We start from the raw sequence: 14,417 nt of genomic DNA, 5'->3' as shown, positions 1-14,417 counted from the left end.
AATGGGGGCGGAATCTACGATTCTGTGAATCTATGATTGTGCAACATGTTTATTTGCCTTGTTTGACGCATTATATACAGTTACTTCTCCTTACATACATAGACTCATTGGAGACTTATACGTATACACTTAAATATGTTGTGGCAAGGTTTTGTGTATACATGCAGTGAACTTTGTTACGCCCTTTTGTCCTTTATCAAGCCGTATTTTCGCATTTGCATATCCCATTGTATCTTTTCATTTCTAATGTACGAGGGCGAGTCAGATGAAAGTGAGCCTACCCTAACCACGCAATAATGGTTTGGTCCATTATCTGCGAGGCATGCGCGTAGGAGAACGGCATGTCTCATTTACAAAAGTGACACGCAGGTGTGAAGATAAATGTTCTTTAATGCTCTCATACACTGGGTTGAATATGGTTGCGCCACATAATGGACACTTCAAAAGTTGAACAGCTCGGTGTCGCGAAGTTTTTGACAGCTGAAGGTGTTTCCAAAACAGAAATTAATCACCATATGACTTCCGTGTACGTTGAACACTGCATTTCATTGACCACTGTGAAGCGTTGGAGCAAACGGTTCAAAGGACGTTGCAAAGACATTCCAAGACCGGGCCAAAAGCATCGTGCAATCACCCCCCACACAATTTCAAAGGTTCATGAGCTGCTGAAGCAAGAACGGAGGATAAGCATCGATGAACTGGCAGACCGTCTGAACATCAGTCACGGTTCCGTTCACGCCATAATTCATGAGCTTCTCGGTTATCGGCTCTTTGATGCGCAATGGATCCCCAAGATTTTTATCCATCGCGAGAAGACGGAGAAGTTTCGCGCTGCCTTGACTCATCTGATCGAGTATCACAATGAGCATGACGACTTCTTGTTCGCAACTGTGATCGGGGACGAACCTTGGTGCCACTACTACAAGCCTGAAACACGACGGCAAAGCTTACAGTGGAAACATTCGAATTTACCACGCCCAAAGAACGTAAAGGCCATCATTTCCGCTGGAAAGGTGTTGACTTTTTTTTTTTCGATCGACAGGGTTCATTACTGATAGAATTTGCTAAATCTTGAGAGGCTATCAATTGTTTCCGATATTGTGAAACGCCAGAACGGCAGCGTGTCGCAATCAAGAACAAACTACGTGGAAAATTGACGACTGGGGTCATCTTGTTCCACGACAATGCCTGTCCCCACGTCGCTTATGTGGTTAATACAAAACTGGCAAAGTTCTAGTGGGAAACGCTGCAACATCCGTCATACAGCTCAGACCTGTCACCTTGCAACTTCTACATTTTGGGGCAACCGAAAAAACAGCTCGAGGGAACCAGATACAGACTTTTTGAAGCAGCAACCCAAGGAGTTTCATAAGACGGGAATCACGCAACTCGTTAGTCAATAGGACAAATGTCTAAATTCTCAAGAAGACTACTTTTAAATAAAGTACCCCGTTGTTGGCTCATTCATTTGACTTGCCCTCATATATCTTGCAGAACTCCTACTTTTTATATGTGCTCTCTGTCGCGACTATAACTTCGGTGCAATTACTCACGATACACGACAAGGGACAGCGCTACTCCTGCGTAATACATTAGAACAAACGACAGAGTCATTGAGATTTTTCCTGGCCATTGCATATATACAAGAATGTAAGCACGGTTCTTGAATGACAAAGTTTCAGTAACATATTTGTCCTCAACTTGTTCAGTTCATTGCCTTTTAATTTTTCATATCAGCGGCATGCACTGCTTTCCTGGTTTCGAACAGATATAGTTCTAAAGTTCGTGTGATATTTTCTTTACCTAATAAATAGACAAAAAACACGGAAGCATTGACGTCAGTTATGTTGGGCACAATTTTTGGCACATACGAGTATAATATTTTATGAAAAAATACATATTTTACTTGCATTTACAGTGCTTAGCTTTCAAGAATTCGTTTGCAGCATCTTTGGCAATGACAATGCAGTTATTATTCCTGTATTTGATCCCTCAATAAATTGTTTAAGAGGAAGCTTTAGCTCGGGCTCAATCCGACGCGGCCGATTCAAATACTTGTAAAACGCAGAAACGCTTTTCTGAGATAATCCTGCTAATCGCTTTTATTGAAATTAGTTGCATTTGAGAGAGAAAGTTAAATCGTAGTGTCTGTTGGAAACAGAACTTCGATTTAGGGCCTGCATTTTGTTTAAAATATTTTGGAAAATTCGAAAGTTTGAAAAAATAGAAGCACGACGTTTACAAACTAATAGCTATGCATGAAGAACAGATATTGTGGTTCTGTAAACGGCATTTATTATAACAGTCAAAGCGGACAAGTTTGCTGTGTCAATTTGTATCTTACGTGAATTGGTTACGTTGTGTACAAGGGTTCTGGAAAAGCCGTATTTCCACAATACTAAATTTTTTTGAGATTCATGTGTAACATATTTATTTTGTCTGCTGTAGATGTACTATTAGATGCAATTCACAGAATTGTGATATCATTTTTCATTGTTGAGTCACGGAGTTCTAAACTTGATAGTTTCATTTTCTGAAAATTTAATTTTGGCCAATTTTTAATAAATAAGTGACCACCTAAATGAAAAATTCGAAGCCAGTAGTCACTAGAACTAAACTTTTTCTTTTACATGCAACAAACCTCCTAAAATTTGGTGAAGTGGTTGCAGGGAAAAAGGAATTCCCCTTCTACATGTACTTAAATAGGAGCACCCGAGCTAAAGCTTCCTCTTAAGGAGGAGGCTGAGCTGCAACGTGCAGCCACACACACACACACACATTATATATATATATATATATATATATATATATATATATATATATATATATATATATATATAAACGAGAAGAAAGGGGGTTAACCGAGGGTTAACCGATATATATATATATATATATATATATATATATATATATATATATATATATATATATATATATATATATGTATATGTATATCGGGCCAGTGGCGTAGCCCCCCCCGAACAAAATTTCTGGCTACGCCACTGGCCATCACTACCCTTTGCTAACGTCGGTGAATAAAACGGTGCCCAAGAGATGTGGTATGACTTTTTTTGGACAAAACGCAAATGTGTCGCCATGGAGAGACAAGCCATGACAGAGCGATGGATTCGCCGCTGCAGTTGCTTTTGGTCAAGTGGCGTGGACCGTTCGGGCATCCTGCAACATCACATGGAAATAGAATTCCCTGCTTTGTGCAGTTTGTGCAACTTTCGCGAGCCATCAAAACCAGCTCAGCACTATGTGATAACGCAACTACTGAAATGCAAAAGCACAGGCGTCATAGAGTCGAGCAAAAAGGAAACCTTTTTCTAAAAGTTCTTTTTTCTAAATATGAAGTAGAATAGGACAAGTAGCATTTTCTTTCATCTTACAATGCAATACAATGATGTTTTTATAACGAGTGGTTGAGTACTGGTGACAGAATTTAAATGAGGAATACTTCTGTCGTCGGGCAAGTACTTGAATGTCTTGGCGGATTCTTTAATCACGACCAGCGTTTTCCTCAATTTCCGGCTTACTGAGGCTCTGTTCGTGATTAGCTTGACCTAATACAGTCGACTCTCGTTACAGTGGACGATGATAAGCCGACAAAGAACATCTGTTTTATGACACCTCACTTCCAAAACTTTGTCGCAAATTCTAACAACTTTATTGCAAAGAGTGAGCGAGTGGTTGAGTACTGGTGACAGAATTTAAATGAGGAATACTTCCGTCGTCGAGCAAGTACTTGAATGTCTTGGTGGATTCTTCAATCACGACCAGCATTTTCCTCAATTTCCGGCTTACTGACGCTCTGCTAGTGATTAGCTTGGCCTAATACAGTCGACTCGTTACAGTGGACGATGATAAGCCGACAAAGAACATCTGTTTTATGACGCCTCACTTCCAAAACTTTCGTCGCAAAGTCTAACAACTTTATTGCAAAGAGTGAGTGGCGAACATCCAAAATAAAAAACAAGCAAGAAAAGTTACAATTGCGCCCAAAAGGCATAGCATCGATTGTGATAGCAGATTAAGCAAGATAAGTATATGGCAGCAGCAGCGAGCGAATTCGCCTTCATGCTGTCTCTCGCTTCAGTGCGAACTAAGTCGAAAGCACGGCACATACGACGCTACGGGCACCAGGCACGCTTTGTCCACATTGCAGATCGCTTTCAAGATACGGCACCCACGTAGCTGCACCGTTAACAGCAGCCACTGGACTAGAACACCCGCTCATTCCCTCGCCTCCCCCTCCCCATACCTCGCGTGCGAAAGATGAAGCTCTTTTGCCCCGTTTTCCTCTCCCCCTTCCTCCGCGCAAGATGTTGAGCCGCGATCATCGACTGACCCTAGCAAGTCAGTTGCCAGCCCGTGTCGACACGGCAAAAGTCCATTATATACCCCCAATTTTGACAAAAATTGCCACTAATTTTGTCCGCTGTAGCCGATAGTCTGTTGTAGCATGGCCCGTTGAAAGCAAACTTTGTTGCATTAATAAAATAGGCAGACCAAACTAAAGTTGAAATATGGTCTGTTATATCCGAAAGTCTGTTGTACGTGGGCCCATTGTAATGAGCGCAGACTGTATTTGCATTTAATATCCCTTCAACAGAGGTCTGACATTTTTTATGCTTGAGCCATGCTTGTGCCCAAATTGCCCTGTTTCAATTTTATTCACACAAAATTGTATCCGTTGCGACTCCCATAGTTGGCACTCCCAATAGATGGCTTGCAGCAGGTTTAAATATTGAAAAGTAGAATGTCACGTTGAGCACGCAGAAATTCACAGGCAGGCCCTCTTCTGTCACTGGCCTTGTGGGAAGCAAGCAGACCATTACTAAAGAGTGGCACCTAATATCCTCATGGACAGGAATTCTTACTGTTGACCCCATCACCTAAAGCTGCTCCACAGTGGCCATCATAGGCTTTTCAGTGTTCCTGCTCACGATGGCCTCCACCTGGTGGAGAAACTAAACAGTCTGAATGACGTCTTGCCACTGGCAGCACTTATACATCTTTTGTCACAGATGATGATGGGCCATAAGCTGGTGTCTCACCCAGAAAATGTCGGAATTTGTTATATTGGAGAACGTGGTGGTCTTGAAGTTGCTGCGGCCAGCACATAAGGCAATGCAATCCACTGTGTCGGAATGAATGTTTGCTCTATCGGAAGAAATGCTCTTCATTGATCAGAGAAGTTGTTTGGTCAGCGAAGACGAATAAAAGCCTTAATGTCAATGAGAATTCGAAGCGACATCTTCAAGTACCTCGTGCGTCTAGTATGCGTATGTACAGTGCATAGAGATCCATACATGAAAATTATGGTACTTAGCATTATGGTACTTCTAGCGCCACCTGGCAGCACCGGCTGATCGCTGGGAGACCAAGTTCAGTCACTATGCTTAACAAAGGCTATTGCTTTCTTCATACACCGCCATGCGTTAGCTCCCGGTCCTTAATGCCCACCAGCAGCGCCAAAAGCCTCGGCAGGCATGTGTTATATGTATCACATTTGAATGGCTCAGCACCGTACATTTGTGACTGTGCGACCTTCTGCCTCCATCTACTCTTTCTCGATTCTTCGTGAATCTTCTTTTCTTCCTGTTTCCTTAAGGCAAGGTGAACCACTGTGGCCATTTTGGACACAGTTGCCAGCCTGTGTCTGGGCTCGTTCTTCATCTTCCTGTCTCTTTAATGATGATAACACTGATTGTGTGCAGTCATGCGCCTGGGCAAGAAGAAGGAAGGCGAGCGGGAAGCAAGGCGCTGCCAGCAAGTCGAAGGTGTGCAGCGACTCATCTGTTCGTGCCGCAACCTGCAACCGCCGCTCAGAGGTGAGAGGGGATGGACGGCCGCTTGACATAGGCTCATTCACATCAGCCATACAGTCGTGTTGAACATGAGCTGCGACACGGTGCCAAAAAATGAAAAATTTGCAGAAACATTGTTCAACTTGATGCTATTTCATGCACGCCTACTCTCCCAAATTTGTTTTATAAACTTCATATCGAGGCTTGTTCTATGGTTTTGCAAAATGTGTTGTGTCAAATCTTATGAGAACTTCTGTTCCTGAAAAAGTTTGGCCCACTGGTCTCTGATCGAACCGGTAGAAGTCTTCTGGCAGCGCAAGGACACCAGAGGGGCACTTGCTTGTGGCTAGCTTATTCAGAGAAGTTCCTGTAGCAGGCAGAATAGGCAACACCAGTGTCTCTGGAAAAGTCACTGTGATCTAAAAACAATGTATTGCTTGCCAGTCTGTGCTGTCTCAAGTTCGCTGCCGCTTGTATGCTACACATAAAGGTAAATCATTGCTAATAAAGTTCATATGTCCCCCCACAAGAGTTCTGTGCTCAGGAAAGACTACTGGTATCTCGACTGGCAGTTCGAAGGCTCTGCCTCAGAGCAATCGTATCTGTATCCGCTCTCCGTCAAAGCCAGAGGCAGAGCAGCTTTTCCGAACATGCCTGGAGTGACTGAAACGGATCAATATGCAAATTCCACAATTACACGACTACAGTGCAGACTTGAGAAATATGGCAACTTACACTTTGCCACTCGACATATGGAAGGGGCTGCTGTCACGTGATGAAAGCTTGGCAAGATCTCGGAGCCTCTGTGACGGAAGTGTGGAAGCAGCTTGTTGGAGTGTTTGTGAGCTCTCTCATTCTGGTCCACTTGCACAGATGGAACCAGCCAGACGTGTTTCGGGCACTCCATTTCAACCAGCTGAATACGGAGTCGTGGGTCACGGCGCACTAGAGTGCCCAATAACAACCAGCTGAACATTAGAAATTGTGTGATTTCTCCCCCACCCCACCCCTTTGTCAGCTTCGTGTCTGCAGGATTTAAAAAAAAATTTTAACTGACAGTTTAGCAGGTATAGTATCTATTAAAGCAATTTTCCTTATGTTGGTGCCACGATGCATTCTTAGAGCCTCTTTGACTATGGGTGCCACGTTGCTGTTCACTGTCTCCTTTTGTTGCCGCCCTATGGAAGCCTGACATTAAATGCCTTCCACCAGTGCTGCCACTTTTTGTCATACTGAGGGTTTTATTCAAAATCTTTTTAGCATTACATCATTTTTACAAAGAAAAATTGAATGTTGGACAAGAGGGTGCTACTACAACAGCAGCTTGGCGGGGTTCCTGCCAATCTCTTGGCAGTGAGAACAAGGAACTAATCACAGCTTTTTAGCTTAACATCTGTTAGAAACAAATGATTGTATACATTCCTAGAGTTGAGAACTAAATGTGAGAGCACATGTGCATATGGATAATGTCAATAAATAAAATTGCACGCACCTGCTTGGTAGGGTTCCTGCCAATCTCTTGGCAGGGAGAACAATGAACTAAGCACAGCTTTTTAGCTTAACATCTGTTAGAAACAAATGATTGTATACATTTCTAGAGTTGAGAACTAAATGTGAGAGCACATGTGCATATGGATAATGTCAATAAGTAAAATTACACGCACCTGAGTCGCACGCCACAAATGGCTTGTATAGTTTAAAAAAAAAACACTGAAATGTTATTTGAATTTGAACTTAATGAGTGAAGTAGTTATTAACATACTAATTGATTCTTTTTAACTATCTGCAGCTGACACTTCACTCCAGCATATCAGAAATGGAACATTGGGCTTTGTGTTAAAAATCGAAACGTGGCAAGTGGAGTGTACTTGGCAGAGAGTGCTCTCCGGTCGGAGTGGGTTCACAGAACGCACTTTGCTGGCTGAGTGCATAGCCTCGCCGCCAGCGGTTTGAATGTTGCAAAATGAAATGCATAAAAAAAGGCACATAAGTTCATTTTATTTCTTGAACAGCTTTTAACAAAATGATTAGAACACAACTTGCTCATATTCTGTTTTAGCAGGATCAAATGCAGTCTCGTCGCACGCCACCATGTTGTTCTGGATTCGCTAGATATTCGTCTTGGCCGGCATTCACTTGTAACACTCTTATAATAAAACTATTGTTTTTTGTTGAGAAAATGTACATTATATCTGTTTTTATCAGAAGTACAACGTAGAATGATAACTTTTTAGAAGTTTTTTTCTTTTTGACTTACATCTTCAAAAACGCGCTCTTAGGCTGTCGGCAATTTTTTTTTTTACTGTGAGTGTGCTCCATTTTCCTGTTTAGCACTGCGTAGCCTAGAGTGTCGCTCAAGGTCCCGAAATGCACTTCCCCATAAGTGCAATGAACTTTCCCGCTTGGCAGGGGTATAAGACACAAAAATGAGACTGGTGGTGACACAACATGGACGTCTCCACAACACCTCGCCATGACGTCATATATTTTGACTGTCTTTCCCTGTCTAGTTAATTGTGTATAGGTAAATAGGGACTATTTGACATTGTCGCAGAACCAAGGGCTCAATCTAGGAAAAATAGAGAAATTTTTCCTCACTAGAACAAGCTAAAATGGAGAAAACACAGTCAAAGCACCATCTAATGAACATGAATGTAACGAATTATTGGATAATTTATAGCGGAGCAAATTTTTCTTTACCGCTGCTTGAAAAGGTAGATTTTGGTAGCACAAATCTCGGATACAACAGCCGACAAATTTTTCAGACTTCCCTGCAGCCCCACCGTTCACCCCTAACGTTGGAATACTAATGAACGGAATTCAAACGCTGAAAGACATCTTGGGCATGAAATGCCACAAATGTGGCAGCCATAAGCAAAGTTGCCATCACGTCGATTGGTACGAAACCGCAACTTTAGGTGCCAATTCTAATGAAACAGCACTGGTTAGGCCTAGTGGCCTAAGCAGTGCGGCAGGAAGAGCGGCTGGCGATAAGCCGTCGCTGGAAGCTTGCCATCAATATGTTTGTACTCGTAGACTTTTCCCCAATCGGGCATGAAATAAGACGCACCGGCTAGACTGACGGCCATAGTAGTTGAGCGCGGATCCACATGCGATGCCCTGCCTGTCTGAAAAGTCTGCCGGCGACAAAACTCAGCAATATCAACTTGAAATGACATACTTACACGCATGCATGTTTTGGCCTAGAGGCTTGCCTAGTTGGACTTCAGTCCAACCAAGGCAAGTTCAAGCCAACATGCTGTTCTTGCTTGGTAACAGCAGTAGCACGGTTTCATATTTGCAGCGATGCCGAGCATATGCGTGTACATTTATTTTTGCTCGATTCGTATCGGGACAACAATATGCCGACGGGCCATCAATATCTGCAGGAGACCTTTGCTAGCCCGCCCGCTTGAGTTTCGTTTGCATAGACGTGATCGTGATGTTCTCCCTGCCATTATCTGCGTACATGCGTGAACGTATATAGATATAACGAAGGTATTTTGTGCCCGACGCGACTTCGTTACAATGAGGTTCAAATGTACTTTTATATGCGTGACTTAGCTTGATGTACTGGCACTGCAGTTCTCCCATGAAATTTATAATGAACGTTTTTCTGCAGAATGAATGAAAATAGTTTGAAATAATGTTGCCAGTGCAAACTCGTTTAGTGGCTCTAGTATCCTCAGTCAAGTTCTGCTGGTAACATGGTAAGTGGAACCTTGTAACAGGCGAGTCATATCCTACTCTAAAATACCTTCATTCTGTGTCCGATATTCGCTATAAGCAAATACGGTACAGTAGGACCTCGTTGATACGTTCCGGAAAAAAAAAATGCAAGGGAAGACGTACTAACCGGAAAAACATATGATCTGAAGTGAGTAAAAAATTAGACTCAACTGTAGTCTACATCTACGTAGCGTGAAGCATTGCGGCACAAGACGCCGACGCGTGTTGAGCTGGTGGGGCTCTGGAAGCCCGAGACGTGTCTTGTTGTTTTCCTACTGTGCAGTGTTTTAGGATGGTGATAGGCAATCAAAACAAAATCGAGCTAGTGGGTGCCGCCGGACGCCGCTGGAGCAAAACGTGATGCTCGCATCACGTCACCTGCAGCAGGAGAATGGCGCCGCATTTGGGTTATTGCGTACTAAAAGCGCACAGTACGCTTCCAACGGCACTACGCCCCACACACTGCAATACATAAGGTGAAGGTGTTTATTGCCATAAGGTAGGCGGCGATAGCTGCGGATGTGGCGTGTGAGGAACCGGGAGGAAATTTGCTGGTACCGGAATAAGAAACCGAGTGCACGCCGGTGTTTTCACGTGGGACGGGTGGGCAAGTATAGTGATGAAGCTGCCACGGCGGACAGCTACTGCTCGCGATTGCGCGCTCCTCACACGTTTTCTTGTTTACATGCCATCTAGCGGCCGCGAAAACGTGTCATACGATAGCACTTTGTCAATGTATTGAATGTTGGTGGCGAAATCATTTTTTCTCATTTTTTTTTTGTTGCAGGAACATACCAACTGGTAAAAAATAAGCTTAACTCAATTGGGAAATTTTTTTTTCTCAATCGCAAACGTTGGCACTGGGAAATTGTACGTAACAGGATCGTATCATTGAGGTTTGTTACACATTAGTATCGGCGAGCCATGTAGGCTTACTTTATTATGTCCAGTAATTACTTATATCCCTGTTCGATATAGAGGTTCGCTGCAAGTGTTGTGGCAATGTTTGAAGCACACACATTGATTTGTGTGCTCTGGCTTTCTTGCGTTTTCTGCAGTGTCCATCGACGGTGTAGAGTGGACAGGCGTCAAGTTCTTCCAGCTGAGCGCCCAGTGGCAGACACACATCAAATACTTTCCCATCGGCCTCTACGTCGCCCCCGAGCCGGCCCACTGACCAACCCGCACCCGCACTCTTCCCTGCACCCACCTGATCCTGGCCCCTATTTATTGACTAGCCTATTTATTGCCTGCTCCTCAGCGCCTGTTAGTGTTGATTGTTTCCCCACCCACGTGATTCTCTTCTTCTTATATGCCGGTCTGCTGTTGTGTGTTTTGTACAGTGCTCTGGAAGCGTACGATACATCATCCCATGACCCCCGTGAGCAGCCGTCCAGTGTGCGATGCTGCGAGCGGCGTAGTTCAGTGTGCGCAGCGCCAACTATGGAATCGGACCCTGTGTGTTTGCGCGAGGCTCGATCTGCGCAAGGGCGCTGCCCACGTGCAGCTACGCACAATAGCGATTGAATAAAATGATTGTGTACATTATGTGGAGTTTTGCTTCGTTTTCTTGTGCCCTCAAGGTAAACGACATCCTTAATGCTCTTGCATCTAGCAGCTTCCTTGCAACTAGCAGGAAAGAACGATGGTAGTGGGGCTTGGATTAAATCATGCTTTTGGCACAGTGGCTAGAATAATTTTGTTGCAAATAGAGGCGACTAGAAATTTCCTGAAGAGTGCCTATGCCACAGGGCGCCCTGTTGGCAGTGGTGCCACCCAGCCTAGATGTGTTTGTAAGCATTGCCCACGTGAGAGCTACGAATCTCGCTCACGCTAGTTTGTGCATGTCCATTTTGAGTTGTAAACTTCGCAGAGGTGCTGAACGGAAAGTAGTGCTCTTAAATGGGCTAGTTGGTTGCGGGATTCTTCATTCATGTTACTAGCACAATATAAATGGGACAAAGAGGAGGCGCGCACACCACAAACGAATTAAGGTGCCCTGAACCATGTTCTTCAACTCCCTTTGTTGGCGTATGAACTTTGCACACCTTCTTTTTCCATCCGGCGGATATTGTCCCTCAACACTGGGCCGAATATTTCTAATTATCCCCAATAGTGGAGTTATGTGGTCGTGACAACCAGCGATGGTTGTCCAGTAGCTGCGGCGTTGTGCTGCTAAGCTCGAGGTCGCAGGTTCACTACTGGCCATCGCGTATGGGGGAGACATCCCAATGCAAGTGTGCAGAGAAGCATCGGCTAGAAGTCGTTTCTTTCGCAGGACTAATGTCTGTCTGTGTCTTGATTTTATACTTCCGACATACATTTAAACCTCGATATAACGAAATTCTCGATGTAACACAGTATTTAACTTTTCATAACCTCTTGTCCATGGAAAATGTTTAGAACCTCAATATAACGAAGTGCGTGTCTGTGATTTCAATAGAATGGAATTTCACTGCAGCCGCACAGGAATGCCGTCAATAAATTGAAACTTACGCGGACGCAGATGGTCAAATGATTTGATTGCAAGCGGCTGCTTGCAAACGTACCTCGAATCACGTGCCTTGTGGCAAAAGCGACCGCCGAAGTGGAGCCGAATCATGTCCTCTATTAAGTCCAAGTGCGATAAGATCCTATCGCGCTCCGCGCACATTGTTTTGTGATTTAGGTGCGAGGGTAAGAAAGATGACTTCACGAGTGCTGCCTTCACGAGTGCCGAAGGAGCGAGCTCGCGGTAACGTGGTCAAGCGCGTGAGAGGGCGGAGTTGGGGGTGCGTTGGTGCGCCTCAATTTCTGGCGCGTCTCGGCCGTGGCTGCGCATGGCTGTAAGCGCTGGTGAGAGCTTGCGCAGTAGCGCACCCTGCTTTAGAGGCAATCTGCCACGTGTGCAAAGAGTGGGCGCGCCGAGACGGCATGGCTCCATGTAAGCTGTCTTATTGGAGGTTGCGTAATCTCGAGTTTCGGGGACCGTTGGAGCGAGAGGCAGCCGAAGCATTCGCTTCCCGCTTCCGATGCGTTTCCTTATAACGTCGTCCAAGTGCGGGCGACGTTATCAGCCACCGAGGTGGATTCCACGCGAAGGCGTGGCTGGCTACGCTTAATTCGTACCGCCGGGGCATGAAATCGTATCATTCTTAGCGGACTGCCAAATTTAGCCGAATGTTTTCTCATTCAAATTTACTTTTTTTTTCGATTGCCCGATAATTCGAAAAATTCGGCGGCCCCTTTCCGTGTAAGAAAAGTCTATTGGAGACGATACTTACTAGCAAAAAGGTCGATTTTCAGTAGAAAAAAATTTGATGAAACGAAGCCAATTGCCGATTTTACAGACTTCGTTATATCGAGGTTTAATTATACAGGGTGTTTCGCCGAACACTTTCAAAATTTGTTTAAAGCTTGCCTGTGACAGGTAGCTAAATTCTAGTTTATGAGCCGGTCTACTCGAAGGAGGGAAGGAAGGAAAAACTTTATTGCTCTATTTACAGCTTTCAGCGACTAACAGAGGTCTTCATGTTTTACTGAAGTCTCCGTCGTCTTGAGTGGTCGGCGCCCCTATTCCAGAGCACCGCTGAGCCTGGCCACTTTGAGAGCGTGTCGCACCAATCCTTTTTGGACTGTGAGCACGCCACTAGTGAGCAGGCCCTCCCACTGTTCCGCACTGTTTTTTTTTTCTTTGTGGAAAGAGAAGTTATTTCTGCAGTTCCATGTGATGTGATACAGTGTTGGGATGGCCCCACACCATGGGCATGTGTCCCTGTATTGACTGAGAAACATTTTATGTAGGATGTGTAGATTGGAGAATGTTCCTGTCTGCAGCCTTCGCCAGCCGACTGCTCTTCGAAGCGGCGGACACTACTGTAACCAAAAAATGCAAAATCGACTGATTAACAAGAACTCACTAATTAAGTTTTAGCTAATTAACTTATGACACATATTGCAATTTACACATTCTAGCAGTTAAGGCGGATCCACTTAAAACGAATTCTCAGGACGACACCTGTTTCGAGATATAAATTCCCGAACTCTGCGGAGAGATGCATTGACGTTCCAGTTACTTGCGGGCCTCAGTGCATGAAACGACGTTTTGTTAACAAATTAACTGGAACACCAATGCATTTCTCTGCAGAGTTCGGGAATTTATATCTCGAAACTGGTGTCATCTTGAAAATTCGCTCCAAGTGGCCTTGCAAAGTCCACGGATAGAATGGGTAAATTTCAATATGGACCGCAATGTAATTAGATAAAATTTAATTTGTTAATTTTTAATAATTAGTCTATTTTGCATCTCAATTTTTTGTGCAAGTATTGTCCGCCGCTTCGAGTAGATCAGCGCATGAAGTATAATTGTGATATCTGCCGCAGGCAACTCTAATGGCGTTTTTCACTGGTCGATTCGGAGCAGGTTTTTTTGCTCCGCGGCAACGAATCCGAATTTCACTGGTCGATCTGGAGCGGGTTCGCGCGTTCCACTGGTCGTTTCGGATCAACTCGCTCCGCGCCGGATCGCTCTCACTTGCTCCGCCGCCGAGACGCGGATTCGGGCGGAAATAGAACGTCACATGGCGTCACTTCCGTCTTCAAGCGAAATCGGTACATGGTCGGTACGCACAACATTGTGTTGGGCATAGTTTGCGGAACCGGTTTGTGTCACGTGCACGCAGACTTCCTGTGTGATCTCCCGCGGAGCGTTCGTGCGCTCCACTGGCAGACTCGGATTGGTGAAAGCCGAGCGCTCGCTCGAGGATTCAGGCGGCTGCTCCAGATCGACCAGTGAAAAACGCCATAAGATTTTTTAGTGTTCGCTGAACGCTGAAACACCCTGTATATATGTGCATTCGCTCCGCGTATCTTGAACAAAATTCCCATGGCAACCTT

General features: G+C 44.5%; 1 protein-coding gene across 3 annotated transcripts in view; it reads left to right on the top strand.

The window, feature by feature from the left end:
- Nucleotides 1-11,090, top strand: part of KrT95D (phosphofurin acidic cluster sorting protein KrT95D) — a 63,823-nt gene extending 52,733 nt beyond the window's left edge. For all 3 annotated transcript variants that reach the window (XM_065428252.1, XM_065428247.1, XM_065428241.1), the window contains exons 18-19: nt 5,724-5,837; nt 10,601-11,090. In XM_065428252.1, coding sequence (XP_065284324.1) covers nt 5,724-5,837; nt 10,601-10,719 — 233 coding nt within the window. In that variant the 3' untranslated portion in view covers nt 10,720-11,090. The remainder of the gene's footprint in view (nt 1-5,723; nt 5,838-10,600) is intronic.
- The last annotated feature ends 3,327 nt before the right edge of the window (nt 11,091-14,417 follow it).

This window comes from Dermacentor albipictus, chromosome 10, assembly GCF_038994185.2.
Source record: "Dermacentor albipictus isolate Rhodes 1998 colony chromosome 10, USDA_Dalb.pri_finalv2, whole genome shotgun sequence".
Taxonomy (NCBI): domain Eukaryota; kingdom Metazoa; phylum Arthropoda; class Arachnida; order Ixodida; family Ixodidae; genus Dermacentor; species Dermacentor albipictus.
Note: the sequence above shows the minus strand (reverse complement) of the source record. Positions and strands in the feature narration are given on the sequence as shown.